The 15,406-nt window shown below is 48.9% G+C and overlaps 1 protein-coding gene across 1 annotated transcript in view; it reads right to left on the bottom strand.

The window, feature by feature from the left end:
• ASIC2 (acid sensing ion channel subunit 2) overlaps window positions 1–7,825 on the bottom strand; it is a 417,764-nt gene extending 409,939 nt beyond the window's left edge. Inside the window, exon 1 of the mRNA XM_042836058.1 lies at window positions 7,262–7,825. Coding sequence (XP_042691992.1) covers window positions 7,262–7,825 — 564 coding nt within the window. The remainder of the gene's footprint in view (window positions 1–7,261) is intronic.
• Window positions 7,826–15,406: the final 7,581 nt, after the last annotated feature.

Below are 15,406 nucleotides of genomic sequence, written 5' to 3'. Positions count from 1 at the left end.
GTCTAAGGGATGCGTGTGGATGATGAGCTGGAACTGCCGTTCTCAGCAAACTTCACTATAACATTTCTGTTCCACATTTTCACAGAAAAAAATAGAAGCTCAATAGCAAAAATGTGTTCTGATCCCAGACTTCCTCAAGTAAATCATTACTTTCCAGATGGCCTGGAGTCCCTCCCACCTCCCCAAACAAAATGCTATCCCCCATTTGAGGTCAAACTGAAGCCAGATATGCTTGTTCAGCTGTCACAGGTTTCTCCATCACTGGAAAACTGCTGATGAGCTCACAGTGCTGCAAACACTGCTTGGGATGCATGGTAGGCAAAGATGGATCGCACATGCTGCTCTCCCAAAGCATAGCAGTTGGCAGTGGAAGAAATACAGAGGCTCAATGGTTCTGCTCTACATTTCCCACCCATTTTGGTGCTAGAGAGCAGCAGAGCATCATCATGAAAAATTCAGTGACTTAAGGGTTAAGCTTCCACTAATTCCTCCCATTGGTCATTAATTCTCTTCTGCAATCAACTGAGTGGATTTAGCCCTCACTGCCAAGCCACGGCATATTGTAAAGATGTTTCCTTTCCTGCCATTGAGTTATCCCGATGATTGACAATTATTTGCTCCTGTGCTGTACCAGAGTTTCAGCTCATCTTCATCTACTTGAGCTGGGAAAGTAAGACATTCTTCACACTAGCTGAAATTGGAGCCCTTCAATCATGCTGCTTACAGTACAGCTAAGTCACCAGAGTGCATTTGCTTGCATTTATTTATTCTCATCTCCTGGACCAGGATTAATTTCCCTTAAATGTTCAGGTTCACAAACATTTTGGGTCTCTTCTGTGGGATTTGGCTGTCTGGTGAAGTCATGACTGTCCTCCACCATGGGAGTGGGGTTTGAAAAAGCCCAGAGCAAGCAACAAGATGAAACATGAAAAAAGACAGTGTTTCAGTTTTGACTTTCTTCCCCTAATAATTTCAAAACCTTTGAAAAGGAAACAGATTTTTAATTATTTTAATTTCATGCCTACCTTCCTATTACTTCCATTTTTATTTCCAAGTTCCAAATATCTTTGGAACAAAGATATGAAGATATAAATTTCTGAAAAACAACTAAAACTGCATCCCACTAAAATTTTTGACCTTCAACTGCTTGATTTTGTATTTTTTCTTCTCAGATGTGCAATATGGACAGACTCAGATCTATCAGGTTCCCTCAGGACAAACTCCGTCTCTTAACACGGCCTGGAAGTTGGATCTGAGCACCTCCTGGTTGACTGGTGGGAAAGCCCAAGGGCTGGCCATGAAGCTCACTCTGTCTGGAGTCTTCTGGTGCTCAGGACCAGCTGATCTGAAGAACAACCTGGTGAGTGGGTTGAGTTTGACTCAGCCTTTTTCAGTTCTGATTTTCTTTTCAAATCCCTCTGAGCAGCTGTGGAGGAGGAAGGAAATCTCTGTGCAGAATTGGCTCATGTGATGGGAGCAGTAAATGAGCAATTTCTGTTGGAGGTGAAAACACTCCTGTGGGCCAAGTCCCTCTGCACTGGGCTCCTCTCTGGAAACGTAACCAAGTGCAGATTAAACCTTTCATCTATCCCACCCTTGGCAAACACATGTGCATTTTCCACTACCACTCACTTCTTCCCTTCATGCTCCCTGGCTTAACACACAGGATAAATCCTTTCCTCAGCGACCACAACAGCAAGTCATCAAAACAATTCAGATTTTTTATTTTTTTAAAAACATGCTTCAGTTATAAAATTCATGGCTGGATAAAAACTGTTTCTCGATGGGCTCTGAGCACAAAGGTGTCAATCTGTTTAAGTGATGCAGTCTCCTACACCTCCAAGGAGCAATCGTTTTTTCTGGTCTCATTGATTGATCCATGGCAGGTGGAGGCAGCTCTGTCCACCTTATCTATCTCATTTCCCATCCTAGTTGTTGAGTTTATGAACCTTTCAAGGTTTCCTCATAGGTATTTGCAAGTATAGAAATCCCAAAGAGCTTTTAGTAGACTTTTCAGGTTATTCTCACCCCTTAATACAGGACATACATTTCGAGTTGTGTTTTTATTTAACCTCTCAGCAGATGCAGGTGGCAAAATATCTACTGATTTTTGAAACCTGCAAATATAGTCACAATTCATGTTTTCCTCCCTCTGAACCCAGGGAGGACCTGCATGCCCCGTGCCAGCTTTCGGACAAGAAAGCTTTTCATGCATGTATTTTCCCAAAGAGCTTTTCTTAAGGAAAGCCACGTAAGGTATCTCATCAATCCTAAAAGAAAGATGAATGGAATTAGAAAAAAACACTTGATATTTCTTTTGAACACTGTATGCAGTTGAAAGAGTTGAAATACATTACATATTATATACGTAAGTATATGTGTGAAATAATTCAGGTTGTCAGGTATCTCAAGAGGCCACCCAGCCCCATGCTGAAGTCAGATCTGTTTTCTCTTCTTGTAAAATGTGACCTTCTCCTGCCTCATTTCATGACCACCAGTTTCAATTTGTGACCATTGGCTTCAAGGGGGATTGCAGGCACTGAACCATACCCACCAGCACCTTGCTAGGAGCATTCTGAATAAGCACACAGCATGGTTTCACAGCACCACATCCTGCTTTTCAGCACGGGCATCACTGCTCTTGGTCGAACAAGCACAAAAGGGAATATCGGAGAAATTACTTATTGTTCTACTCAAGTTGGATACTGGGGACATTTATTGGCACAGGCTGCCCAGAGGGGTGATGGAGTCACTGTCCTGGAGGTGTTCAAGAAAAGTGGAGATGTGTGGCACTGAGGGATGTGGTTAATGGACGTGGTGAGATAGGTTGGGGTTGGACTCAGGGATCTCAGAGGTCGTTACCAAGCTTAAAGATTCTGTGATTCTATTTGTCATGAAGTCCTGAAGGAAGACTTCCATGAGGTGTATGGAAGTAGGTCAGGACAAGCTATGTGGCTCCAATTTTGCCTCTCCAAATGGAAACCATATTTTTGTGTGTATGTGTGCATGCATATTTTTACTGTTTTTGGTGGTGGTCTTTTTTGGGGGATTATTTTTGTGGGTTTGTATTGTATTGTTTTTTATGTTTCTTCACATAGAGTTTTAGGCATGGCAGTATTAAAGCCTAGGGTCCATGTAGAAAGAGCACAGGCACATTTTAATATTTCCCATGATTTTACCTTTCATCCACTGCAGGCAGCAAGGAAACAATACAACACTGCCACTGAACCAATTTGTGTAAAAGTTATCATGAAATAGCAGATGCCATTATGGCATATTTCACAGATTCTGAGGCAAACTTTGGAAAAAGTCACGAATTCCAAAGAAACAATGAAACAGAGGTCATATAATCATATGAATCCAGCAGCTAGCATCATGATTATTACTTTTTTTGTTTGGAGGAAAGTGAAAGTTGTATAATAAGGGATGAGAATGGACTAATCAGTGCAAGAAGCAAAAGCTATTTACTACATAGTGGCCTCTCGGGCGCACTAAAAAGAATGGCAGAAAATGTATGCATGGGTAAAGACAAATAGATCGATGGAAACTTGCGTCTCAAAATAGGAATATTCACATGAGATGCTCTCCATTATGTGGACACTGTCTATCAGCAAAAATGTGTATTGAAAATACGTGAGTTATATCCTTTCATTGTCACAGCCACTGAAAATACGTGAATAGACATCCAGCAACAAAAGCAGAGAAGGCACAAGCTAAGTTATTGTGTTACCTCAGAAATGAACTAGTTATGAGGGGAAGCTCTCACAACAGATCCCATTTAATAAATGACATGACAAAAGGATGTGCTCCCAGACCAGAATGTGCATCCACTGCCCCACCTTGAATATCTCAGCCAAGGCTTGGCTGCTGGGGTTACTTTTCTCAGCAAGGTGGGACTCTGATATCCCATTCCTATGCTGCTTATATTATAGGTATCTACACCCCCATCGCCCATCAGTCATTCTCCATTTGTCCGATGAGATGAGATGATTCTCATAGACTTGTCTCCCCTGCTACTCCACGCATTTACTGTGCCACACACAAAAACCTCCTGTAAGGCTCCTTACTGCTGCTCTGTTCCTTTATTCCAGAGCAGCCAAGGACCATGAGCCATGGCTTCAAGCTTGGGGAAAAGCTTTGCTTCAGCACACCCGTAGAGAAACCCAGAAAGCTACAGCAGTGTATTTAGGGCTGACAAACCACAGCTTTTCCATGCTCAGCAGCCGTAGGATGGGAAGACCTTACTGTCATGTTGAGCAGCAGGAGAGCAGCTCCTCCAGAACGATGCCATCTGTGAGGTCGTTTTCAACTGAGACCTCCTGGGAGGAGTGATGCACAAAAGAAGAGAGGATTTCCTCAGCTGCTGTGATCAGGTTTCCTTCCTCCAAATACTCGAAAGGAATGGGTTTGCTAAAGCGTGCTCTGCCAATTTTCTATTCTTCATTACCTCGCCTACAGCAGAGGTCGGCATTATCTTATCTGCTTCTCAGTGCATTGCAAGGCCAACTGAAGAATCAGCACATATTTTGCTCAGTCCTTGCTGTTCCCTTTGGATGTATTCCTGCAGAAAAGCTTAAGGACCATAATACAGGGACATAATCCCAGGGAGAAGGAACACGGAGTGCAAGGAAGCACAGCCCAAATCCTGTGAATAAAGCAGTAATGGAGAAGTAGAGGAGGAGTAGGAGGGAAGGTACGGTCAAGTGTTCAGTGTGTCAGGACACTGCCCTGTCAGCTTCTGCTTTCCTACATGGGGCAAGCAGCTTTGTTCAGGGGATGCACTGCACACAACACATACATTACCTCCAAGGGACAGTTGCACAACCTTTTTCAGCATCTTATTGCATCGTACTGCACTGATGCAGCTTTCTGCTGCAAAACTGCTCCCAGGTGCATGAAAGTGAGGAGTACACAGAGAACTGGAATTCTTCAGCATGATGACGCATTACAGAACTGTTCTGGGACTTACACCTCTGCTTCCTGGGAGGAAAGAAATCAATTTTCAGTGACGACGCTTTTCTTTTTCCAGCTGGTAATGCAGCAGAATGGATGGGCTGTCACTGAGCCTGTGTGCAAAGTTGCAACAGGTCGCTGATGATTAAACACAACGTTCCTCCAGAATTGCAGGTTCTGATTCTGCCCGGAGGCAGCTAACAGACCTTTACAGCATGCTCCCTGTGGAAAGATCTACTCAGCATTTAAGCAGGCACTTTTTGCTGCCTTTTGTCTCTAGAGGCAAAGTCTGAAAAGAAAACGAAGCTTCTGAGTCTCTTTTGAGTTCTGCTGCCCAGATTTCCATACCATGAGGGACTGCCTGGAGTTGGTGACGCCAGAACACCTTCCTGTGCCTCCAGCACTTCCTCTGATGCATTTTTATGTGTCAGGTGCAGAAGGCAACACTGGGAAGATGTTGTCTCCTGGATCACCTGCATCTGCTTTGCATAACTGACTGAAGTGTTTTACTGCCCCATTTCTCAATCTCTACAGTGTTTGCCAATGAGAATTGCTGTCAGACTGTAGCACCTCATCTGTTTCTAGCTGACTCCAACCTGATTTAGCAGAACCAGGATTTATTTAGCAGACAGGGAAAGTTTTGTCTTTCTAGAAATTGTATAGAAAAAGATGCCATGAGAGAACAGCCCCATTTCCCAGAGATGCTGCCCAGAGCTCCCCTCTCACCTGACAACAAGAGCTGCTGTTTTGAGTTCCTGCAGGTGTTTTCAACCTGCTACTTAGGCTTTGGAGATTTGCTTCTGGCTGGTGCTTATTGCATTATTGGTAAGCATATCTTTGCTTTCCCTCCGGATTTTAGCATCTTTTTCTCTCTTTCTATCCATTTTCCATACTTTCTCACACATGGTTTTGCTTTAGTTCTCTCTTCCCCTAGCAACTTTTTTGATACGTTCCAAAAACTTACAGCAGCCTCTGCTGAGGTCTGCCCACAGAGCAGAAGGAAAGGAACAGTCTGATTGGTATCCAGTCCAAAACAGCCATAGGCAACAACTGACATGAAATGCAACCTTCCTACTTAGGCATCTAAGGAGAGCACAGTCCAGGTGTTGGAAATGGCTATGGAACATGAGTGAGTTGGACCCATTTGCTGGGAGACCCACAAGCAGCAGAGGCATAAAATACTCCTAAAAACAGACCCAAATCCAGCTGGCAAACCAAACCATCATAAAGTCTGCTTCAGCCCCAGCCTATCTACAGAACAGGCAGCACTGCTCTCAGACAGACAGCTGCCTGGGAGCTGTTTGCATGGCTGACTGCTGGGCTGCTGAGCCCCCAACCAGGGCAGACTGGTGGCAGATCGGTGGGAAGGGATGAGCCAGAATGGCCTGAGAGTAAAGTGCAGCTTAGTCCCGTGCCAACTCGAGTGCCCACAGCTCTGCCCAGGCAGCACTCCAGCCACCAGCCCCTTTGCAGCCCCTCATTACCCAGCAGTGCACGGATGTCATCTCCTCTTCCAACAGTCTACTTTTTGATTCTATTTAACTCTGATGCTGTCTGCAAGCCAAGCTGCCACTCGGGTGGCAGCCAGGAGCCATGAGCTGATCAGCGTCTGTTCCTGCAAGATCCTCAGGCTGCCCAGCTTGCTCCTGCTCCCTGCCATCATCAGAACACAGCCTGATTTCTTTCCTTTTTCTATATTTTTTTTCTTTCCTCTAACACAACACCATGAAGACACCCAGCTGCTGACCACACTGCACAGCTAACTAAGATTTATGATCCACAACCATCAGGAATAAGCAGAAAAATTTCCCTTCAGTTTGATCAGAAGCCAGAATTTCATCAAGACTACAAACACCCAGGGAGATACAACCAACTGATGGACATTGCTCAGACCATCCCCAAATGCGCGCCTCTGTGCTGGCCTTTTTCCAGCCCTGTCTTCTTGCTTCAGCTGGCTAAAATTCACTGACCATAGCAAGAGACCCCCAGGTCCCCTCCGTTGCTCAACTTGGTCTGACAGCATGCACCCTCCAGGATCCTCATGTAAGATGGGTGCTGGACCTGCTGCCAGCCCCTTGCTCAGCCCCCACATCACCCCACACCATGCTGGGAAGCAGCACAAGAAGGGCTCCAGCAAGAAAACTGAAACTCAACAGGCTGCCTGCTTCTTCTCAGCTATGCCACAACCTGTGCTCATCATACTGTGCCCACACAACACAGCCAGTGACATCCAGGGCTATCCTGGTCCTGCACCACCACCATCCACATGCCCGGAGTGGAGAAAAGCAGAGCATCTGCTCATACTCACAGTTTTGAAGTCCTCATGGTTACATTCTTGGCCTTTGAATTTGCAGTAAAGCATCATATCCTTCAGGTCGTGGCCAACCCGTGCCAGGAACTCCTGCATGTTGAAAACTTTAGGTTTATACTGCTTAAAGTTGGCTTTCTCTTGGAGGATGGCTAAGACAGCCGGGTCAGCCAGGTGAGGGTTGGGGATCTGCAGGTTGACGTCGAGCAGAGCCAGCAGCTCCCCAGCATGGTACAGATCATTGGTGGTCAGCCGGGAAAAGCGGAACTCATTGAGGTTACAGATGGTGACGGCAGGGAACACCAGGCTGTTTGCCACCACCTCATCCACTTTGGTGACATGCTGGTAGGAGAAGTAGAAAGTCACCCGGTCCGAGCTCTCCACCAGGAGGAGCCCCAGAGAGCCCACAAAAGCCAAGGTCCAGAGCAGGCGCCGGATGGTCACTGGCCCATAGACGAAGACATGACGGATCCCGTGGAGTGTGGAGGTGTTGGCAAAAATCTGGATGCTGGAAGGCTGCAGGCTCCCCATGCTGCCCTCGCTGGTGCTGTCCTTCAGATCCATTGGGAGTAGCTGGTGAAATCCTTGCACTGCTTTTTGGGTCAGACTGTAGCAAGAACTGGGATCCTTCCCCTCCCCTCTGGAAAGTAATTAGAGCCTTTTAGAGGAGAGAGAGCAAAGACAGTCTCAGACCAGCTGCCACAAGCTTATCCCACCAGCTCAGCAATAGCTTCGTAGAGGTAAATATTTATACAAACATCCATTCAAACTCTAGCTCTTGATTTCGTCGGTGTGATAAGAAGGGCTGGTTTTATTTAGGGAGACACCAAGGTGATGTGGAAGAGATGTGGGTGGGAAGCGAAAGCTGAGCCAATGGAAATAAAGTCCTCCCCCTACACACGCACACACACACACACACACACACACCGAACAAGATGAGGTTAAGCGAGAGGGAGAGCTTGAAACAAGCGGAGCAGCTCGCAGCCTGTTAACTGGTGCGTGAAGCCAACGATGCCGCTACCCAGAGCTGATGGCTGGCAGTGAGGCTTCCAGACTCATCCTTCCCGTGCTCCGAAGGTGCTGCCGGATTTGGGCATCTCTTCTCCTCCCCGCCCTGCTGTTTTGGGCAGGGCTTTAGGAAATAGCCCCCTCCCTAAAACCCCGCCGGTGTTATTTTGCTAGAGTTTCTCTCAGGGAAAGCCGGGCAGCAAATTCAGCAGGAAAATGCAAGAGAAGTAAAGGAGGAAAAAAGGGAAGGAGGGAAAAGGATTTATAAAAAAATGAAAAAGGGGGGAAAAAAATGCTTCTCAGCTCCATGCATGCGCATAGAAATAAAAAGCAATAGCATGAAGCCTCTCTGCCGTGCAGCAGTTCTGGAGAAAAAAAAAAATTAAGACAGAAAAGGAGGAAGCGGGAGAGGTAGTGGGGGAGAGGGGCTGCTGTGACTCTCCTTCCTTCTCTCTGTCTCAGCCTCCCTGCACTTCAGGACTCCAGCAGGCGAAGCACCGAGAGCTGTGAGTCACGCATCGATCCGAGCCCCACAGCGGGCGAGAGCAGCACTGCCAGATGTTTGGTGCTGCTGGAAGGCAGCTGCGATGGATGCTGTAGGGAAGGTGCTCCCAGCTGTGTCTTCAGATGGGAGGTTTGGAGGGGTGGGGATGTTGGGGAGGCAAACTGGGAAAGGTTTCCTAGCCAAGAGATGCTGCAAAATCCTGCACACTGAAGCCTCCAGATGTGACAGCATCCTTAGCACACGCTGCAGGAGGTGGAAGGAGCAAGGTGTAGCCCTGGGTCTGAGAAGGGTCAGGAGTAGCTCCTCTCCACACTGACTCTGTGTACAGCAGTATTTTTATCTGTTTTATCTCAGATGTAGAAGGAAAAAATACTTTCTGTCTCCATATAGTGCTATGGCAGGTGAGGGTCCCTGGGGCCATGGTGGCATGGATGTGACAGTCAGCTGAGAGCAGAGGCTCAAGGAACAGCCACAGGCTGTCACAGTCTGTGGTGTGATGCCCAGAGACTATCAGCCTCCTGTGAATTTACCTCCAGAACAGACCCAAAGATTATCTTGGGCAAAGTGAGCCTGATTTTTATCTTGTGCTGTTATCCAGCCATGCAATCTCCCAGCCTACGGCATCCTATGTGAATATCTCTCAGGCTGAACTACTCAACCCAGCACTGCTATATGGCTATGCAGTGCTGCTCTCTCTCTTCTACACCAGAGAAACTGAGGCAAAGAGAAGCCAAAGGACATGTGAGCAGTCACACAGTTTGCACTGCAGCCATGAGCTGAAGACACCACTTTGTCTCTGGGTTGCTGGAATTCTGACACCTTAGAAGCCTCCTGCACCTTGTCTTGTGCTTTCCAGATGGGGTGGACAGCACTGAGCAGAGCCAAGCGAGGTGTGAAGCAGAATGAAAGCAACTCAGGAAAGTTGTTGCAGCTCCAGAGCTCCTGCACTCAGCATCTCTCCAGAGCAGAGATAAGACCGTTTCCCCCCGTTTAAAAAATGCCTGGCAGGAATAGGCTCCTATTCCCACCCATCACCATCCCAGCTCCAAATCTGTCTCCTCTTCCACCGCCTGTGCTGTTTGGCCTGATGCATTAATGCTTTCATCTATTCACCATGCACACTGCCTTTACAGTGCTGTTTTCTGTAACTCATACCATATACCATCTGCTGCCTTTTATTAGTTGACTGTGTATAGCACTGCGGGTGCAGTCTGGAGGAAGAAGCAGCATCCCCAGCAGTGCTGCACAGCACCAGAAATGCTCGTGGGTTTCTGCACTGGGGCTGGAGATGGACCGTGGAGACAAATGCTGCCCAGTAGTGCCATGCGGGCAGCCTGCAGTCTGGTTGTCACCACAGTGGCCAGGATGTCCCCAGGACAGGGAAAGGCAGCTTTGATCACACCTGGAGCTGTGCTTGGGGGTGACACCAGCAGGGCTGGGGACACAGGTTGGAAGGGATGGCAAGGGGAGTTGGGACCACAGAGATGTAGTAATGGAGGGAGCAGTAAGAGCAGGGTGACAAGGGATGCAGGGAACAGAGCCTGACCCTGTCTCATTGCACAGCCTGTGCCTGCCCTCTTGTGTCTCAAGAACATGCTGCAGTGCACAGAGCCCTGAAACAGATGGGAAGTGGGTTTACTGGGGAAGAAAAAGAGGCAAAGGGAGGTCCCAGACTTTGGGAGCCCCTCCACTTTCCCAGCCCCGCTAAGAAGCATGTGCCAAGTGAGCAATTTGCATTGGTAAAGCCTGAACTGCTCTGAGCCCAAATTGACAGCTGGAACAAGGGCTTTGCTGAAGGTGATTGTGGTCCTATAAGTCTCACTCTGTTCCTCAACCTTTCCCCAAAATTTTGGACCCCCTTATCACCTAACAGCATATTGCCAATAGCTCCAAGCTATTGGGAACACACAGCTCCACTTAGCTGAGAGACCTTGGCTGATTAAAATAGTCCTCCTTTCCAAATGGGAACATAATGTGGAATGCTGATGTTTCCCCTGAAATTAAATCTGATCCCTTCCAAGGTATCTTTGGCTGGGCTAAAAGGCTTTTTACTACATATAGAAAATTAAAAAAAACATGATTGGATTTTGATGTATTTAATATTATGCTTGGATTTTTAATAGGTTATAAAATGAAAGCCATTAAAGAGTATAAAAACTCTCCCTGAAAGAAAACATGAAATATTCAAATGGCTGCATGTAGTGGCTGGAAAGCCAAACGAAGGATAAGGATCTGGGGGTGTGGGTCGATGCTTGGCTGCACACGAGCCAGCAATGTGTCCAGGAGGCCAAGAAGGCCAATGGCATCCTGGTTGTGTCAGTAATCGAGCAGTCAGCAGAGTTGGTCCAGAGGCAGGAGGTCTTCCCTGATGGGAAGCAGTGGGGCTGCAGCCTTCTATCTTTGTATAGCAACTTCCTAGGCCAGCAGCCCAGACCCACTACAGCCAGGCAAGGGCTCAGCAGTCTGCTGTGGAGATGTGGAAATATTTCAGATATTCTAGTTTTGTTGGGCCCAGCAAAGAGATCTCAAAAGCACCTTCTGCTGGACCTAAGTTCTATTTTCCTTTTGTTTCCATCTCAAGTACATGAATATAAATGAGCCCCAGTCTATCCATGCTGGTCTGCTGGGACTCTGGACCCAGAAGTCTGATCAAATTAACTTGAAGCATTTTAGCACACGAGTGTGTTGGGCTCTGCTCATTTAAATTTTACGTAAATTCAAGCACCGAATCATAATGTGGCAAACAAGCATCAAGAAAGCTAGGAAAGGAAAGTCTAGATTTACCAGTAACCAGCAAAAGCCGGCAGCTGCCTCTGAGATTCACAGTCTCATTCTGGGAGTCGGATGAGAGCTTTGTGAGAAGAAAAGGAAATCCGGGTCCCCACGAGCACACGAGGGGTGTGCAGACCTGCCTCTGAACTCTGCGGGCAGGGCAAAGATTGGAGGAGATGGATGTGATCGGTGACACTGCCATGTTTGCTACCAGCCCTGGGAGGTCAGAGCAGCGCGCAGGCTCTGAGCTCTGTGTGTGTCTGAGCCACAGCTGCTTATATTTTGATCGTGCTACCAGGTTTGTTCAATTCTGTTTAATCTTTTGGACAATGGGCTTGTGAGTCATCAGGGCTGGCAAGCGGGGGACAGAGACCTTTCTCCTGCTCAGTCTGTTTGCCACATGCACGCTGTGTGTGTGGTGCTGCAGCTGGAGCTGAGGACCTCAGAGCACAGCAGCTCATAGTGAGGCCATGCTGCTTTGGTGGGTACCAGTGCTTGCTCGCTGGTGCTTCATTTGCTCTTTGTTAGATTTAGACCCATCACTGGGTTATTGGAGTATGGATCTGCACAGGGATGTGACCTTTGCAATTTTTCTGTGCCGGGCTGTATGATACAACAGATGAGAAGCATCAACTTGTCAGTTCAGCCGCCAGGTATCAAACTGACTGACAGCCTGGGGAAGCTGCAGCTACACCGAATTGTCCCTAGAGAGTGCTTTGATGGGTTCTTTTGCTGCAGGCATTTGTGTAAGGAGTGGGCACCTACATTTGTACTCCTGTGTTGGACAGTGGCACAAAAAGGCCGGAATGTGTGGAGCAGAAAGTGAGCTCTGGTTCAGCGCAGATCTGGGGAGGGATCATAATTAATTGCTTACAGGCAGGTTTCTTAACTGCCTGCAGGCTTGGGAATGTAAGCATATGAGAGCATGCCAGCATGTCCCTTCTCTGAGCATCTTTGCTATTCCCATTTGGATTTGTTCAATTACACGGCAAAGTTTTTCTAACCGCCAGCAAGGGAAATTCATCCTGAGATCAGAAAAACAGTAATAGTAACTTGTAGACCTTATTCAGGACTTTGGAGCCTTCAGAGCACTAAACAAATGTTAGCTAATGAATCAAGCTGTGCTGCTTCTCCTGCCCCAGCCCTGGCAATAAATGCTCCAGGATTAGAAACATGCTGACACGTGTGCTGTGAGTGCCTGAGGCTGAGGGCATGGTGGCTCCTGAGCTGCTGCCTTGATGGTGCTGGCGGGTAAAAAAGGATCTTGTTGTCAGCAGATCTGGTTGGGATACGTGCGGGGCTCATCCTTCAAAGAAAAATATTCCATTTATCATCCTGGAAATGAAATGGAAATGTTATCGCTTTCTAAGGAAGCTTTAATTCAGTTTTAATTTTCTGGTACAGTAGGTTAGTCTTCATCAGAGTGGCTCTGATGCCCACAGAGCATCTGGGACAGCAGCTCTTGGGACACTGCTGGGAAATGGCAAAAACTGTGTTGGTTATTTGGGTGCTGAGCTGTGGGTTTGAATTATGGCACAGCTGCTCGGTAGATAATTTTTAACATTTTTTTAATCTTTTGGCAGCAGACTGTATGTAAGAGATGAAACGTGGACGAGTTGAACTCCACAGCTGTAGGAATTGCTGTCAAAGCCACTCTTCAGTGTCCATCTGCCTTCCTTTGTAAGGTGATTGGGGAAACCACCTTCTGTCCAGCCAATAGGTGCAGGAAGGACTGCATGAAACCCTATGGGCAGTGGGAAACACCGGAGTGTTACCGTCCCATTAGGAAGTGATTTTGGCCTTCCTGTGCACACTGATTCAGCAAGTGCTGCTTAATGGTCCTGCTTGACAGCTGTTCCTCCGACAGATGCTTTACTTTCTATTTTCGTGGTCCTTCGCCCCATCTATTTGCTTTTCTGCAGTACAACACACAGCGTTCCTTGCCTGCCATCGTCCTGCTGGTCATCTTATTGCTTAGGCAAGAAATACAACAGGGTTAAATCTTCAGCAAGGAACAAATGAGGCCAGCTTCATGTTCTGTGCTGCTCTGGTTTCATTACTTTCTTAAAACAATGGCAAGAAATGCAGCAGCAACAGCAACAAAGATTGCATCTTTTCTGCAGTTTAGTGAATTATCTTTGGCCTGGAGCTGGCAGTATGAGAGGAGGCCAATAAGTGGATTATTATTACAGACATGAGGTCCATCTTGTGTGTGTTGGGGCCCAGGCTTGTTTTATTGCCACTGTCATGGCTTGCTGTTTTCTGACTGTGGAGATGAGCATGTAATTCTGTGGCCTCCCGTGGGACCAGAAAAGGGAGAAACCAGCACTGGCAGGGACAGCAACCCCAACTGAGCAACTTGGTCTCTTTTTGTAATCGTAGATTTTACTTCTCAGAAGCAGACGGAGAGGCAGATGTTGGCCTCCCAGCCCCAAGCCGTGTTCTGGCTGGCAGTGCAGTGCTGGCCTAGCGCTGCTTTTGCTGCCGCTTCTTGTGGGGTGGCAGGGAGCCCTGGGGGCTGCTGCTGGCCTTCCTCTTCTTGGGCCACCGGTGCCCCCCAGCAGAGCGGTCCCTGCCCTGGGTGGAGGGGCCCGCTGCCACCGCCTGCCCCGCTTCCTCTATGAGGGCGCAGCGTTGGTGGTGCGGTGCCCGGGACCCCCCTGAAGGTCAGCGGGGAGCTCCTCAGCGCCGGGGCCTGCAGGGCTGGCGGAGCGGCCTGGGCTGGAGGCAGGAGGCCCCTGGTGGGAAGTGGCGGGGCTGGGGGCGGCCGCGGGTCTTTCTTGCTGCCCAGCAGCAGCACGGCTGTCCTGGTGGTGCTGCTGCCGGCGGAGCTGCCGGCCGTAGATGGCTGCGGTGATGGTGACGAGCCTCCTCACAAAGCTCTCCGTGAGGTCCCTCAGGGATGGCCGCAGCTCCTGCAGCAAGACCTCTTCGTCCAGCCCGTACATACAGAGGCAGAGCAGGACGATGCTCTGCCTGGAGTGCACCACCCACCACGTGCTCCTGGAGATGGTCCGGAACTCCCGATCGAGCCACCGGAGCAGGGGTCTGAGGTCGGGCTGCTGCTGGAAAAAGGAAGCCCAGACCTCCGGAGGGAAGTTGTTCTCTGGAGCGACGAAAGCTGGCTCTACAGGCCCCCGCTCACCCTGCAGGCCAGAAGCTGAGCATGCTGCGGGCTGTGGGATGGCACATTCGAGATAATCCTCGTCTGACCTCACCGAGTACACGATGGTCCTGACCTTCTGCCTGCATACAGCACAGCTCGGTTTCTGGATGGCCCACCAGAGCGCACAGCCATAGCACAGCTGATGGAAACAGGGGGTCACGTAGGTCACATCTTCCCGACCGTGCCCGCAGATGGGGCAGGTCCAGGGCGATGGCGCCTCCATGGCCCCGGGCTGTGCGGTGGGCTGGGAGAGCCAAGGTCAGGAGGCTGCTCCCCTCGCAGGCGCCTCAGCGGGCAGAAGGTGTCACAAACTGAAAAAGAGAGAGAGAGGCTGTGGTCACTCGCTGTCCCCGGGGCTGGCAGCAGTGATGCCCGGTCCCTGAGCGGCAAACCCACCCCAGGGCCGTGTCCCCGCACCGCTCACCTCTGCTGCTGCGAGCGCACTTGGCGGAGCCTGGCTACCTGAGCCAGGCAGGGCTGGGGATACACTGGCGATGCTGTGAGCTGGGCACCCAGCAGTGCTGCCGGCAGCCGCACAGCACGACCCAAACAAAGTCCTCGGACGGCGCTCCAAGTCTCACAAACAAGCTCGACAGGATTCCAGACACGAGTCCTCGCTGCACTCCAGCGGTGCCCAATTGATGCACGAGCGTCAGGGAGGTCACAGTCATCTCTTGCTGATGTCACAACGCCT

This window comes from Centrocercus urophasianus, unplaced genomic scaffold (assembly GCF_019232065.1).
Source record: "Centrocercus urophasianus isolate 14NV4802_14NV808 unplaced genomic scaffold, USGS_Curo_1.0 seq_57, whole genome shotgun sequence".
Taxonomy (NCBI): Eukaryota; Metazoa; Chordata; class Aves; order Galliformes; family Phasianidae; genus Centrocercus; species Centrocercus urophasianus.
Note: the sequence above shows the minus strand (reverse complement) of the source record. Positions and strands in the feature narration are given on the sequence as shown.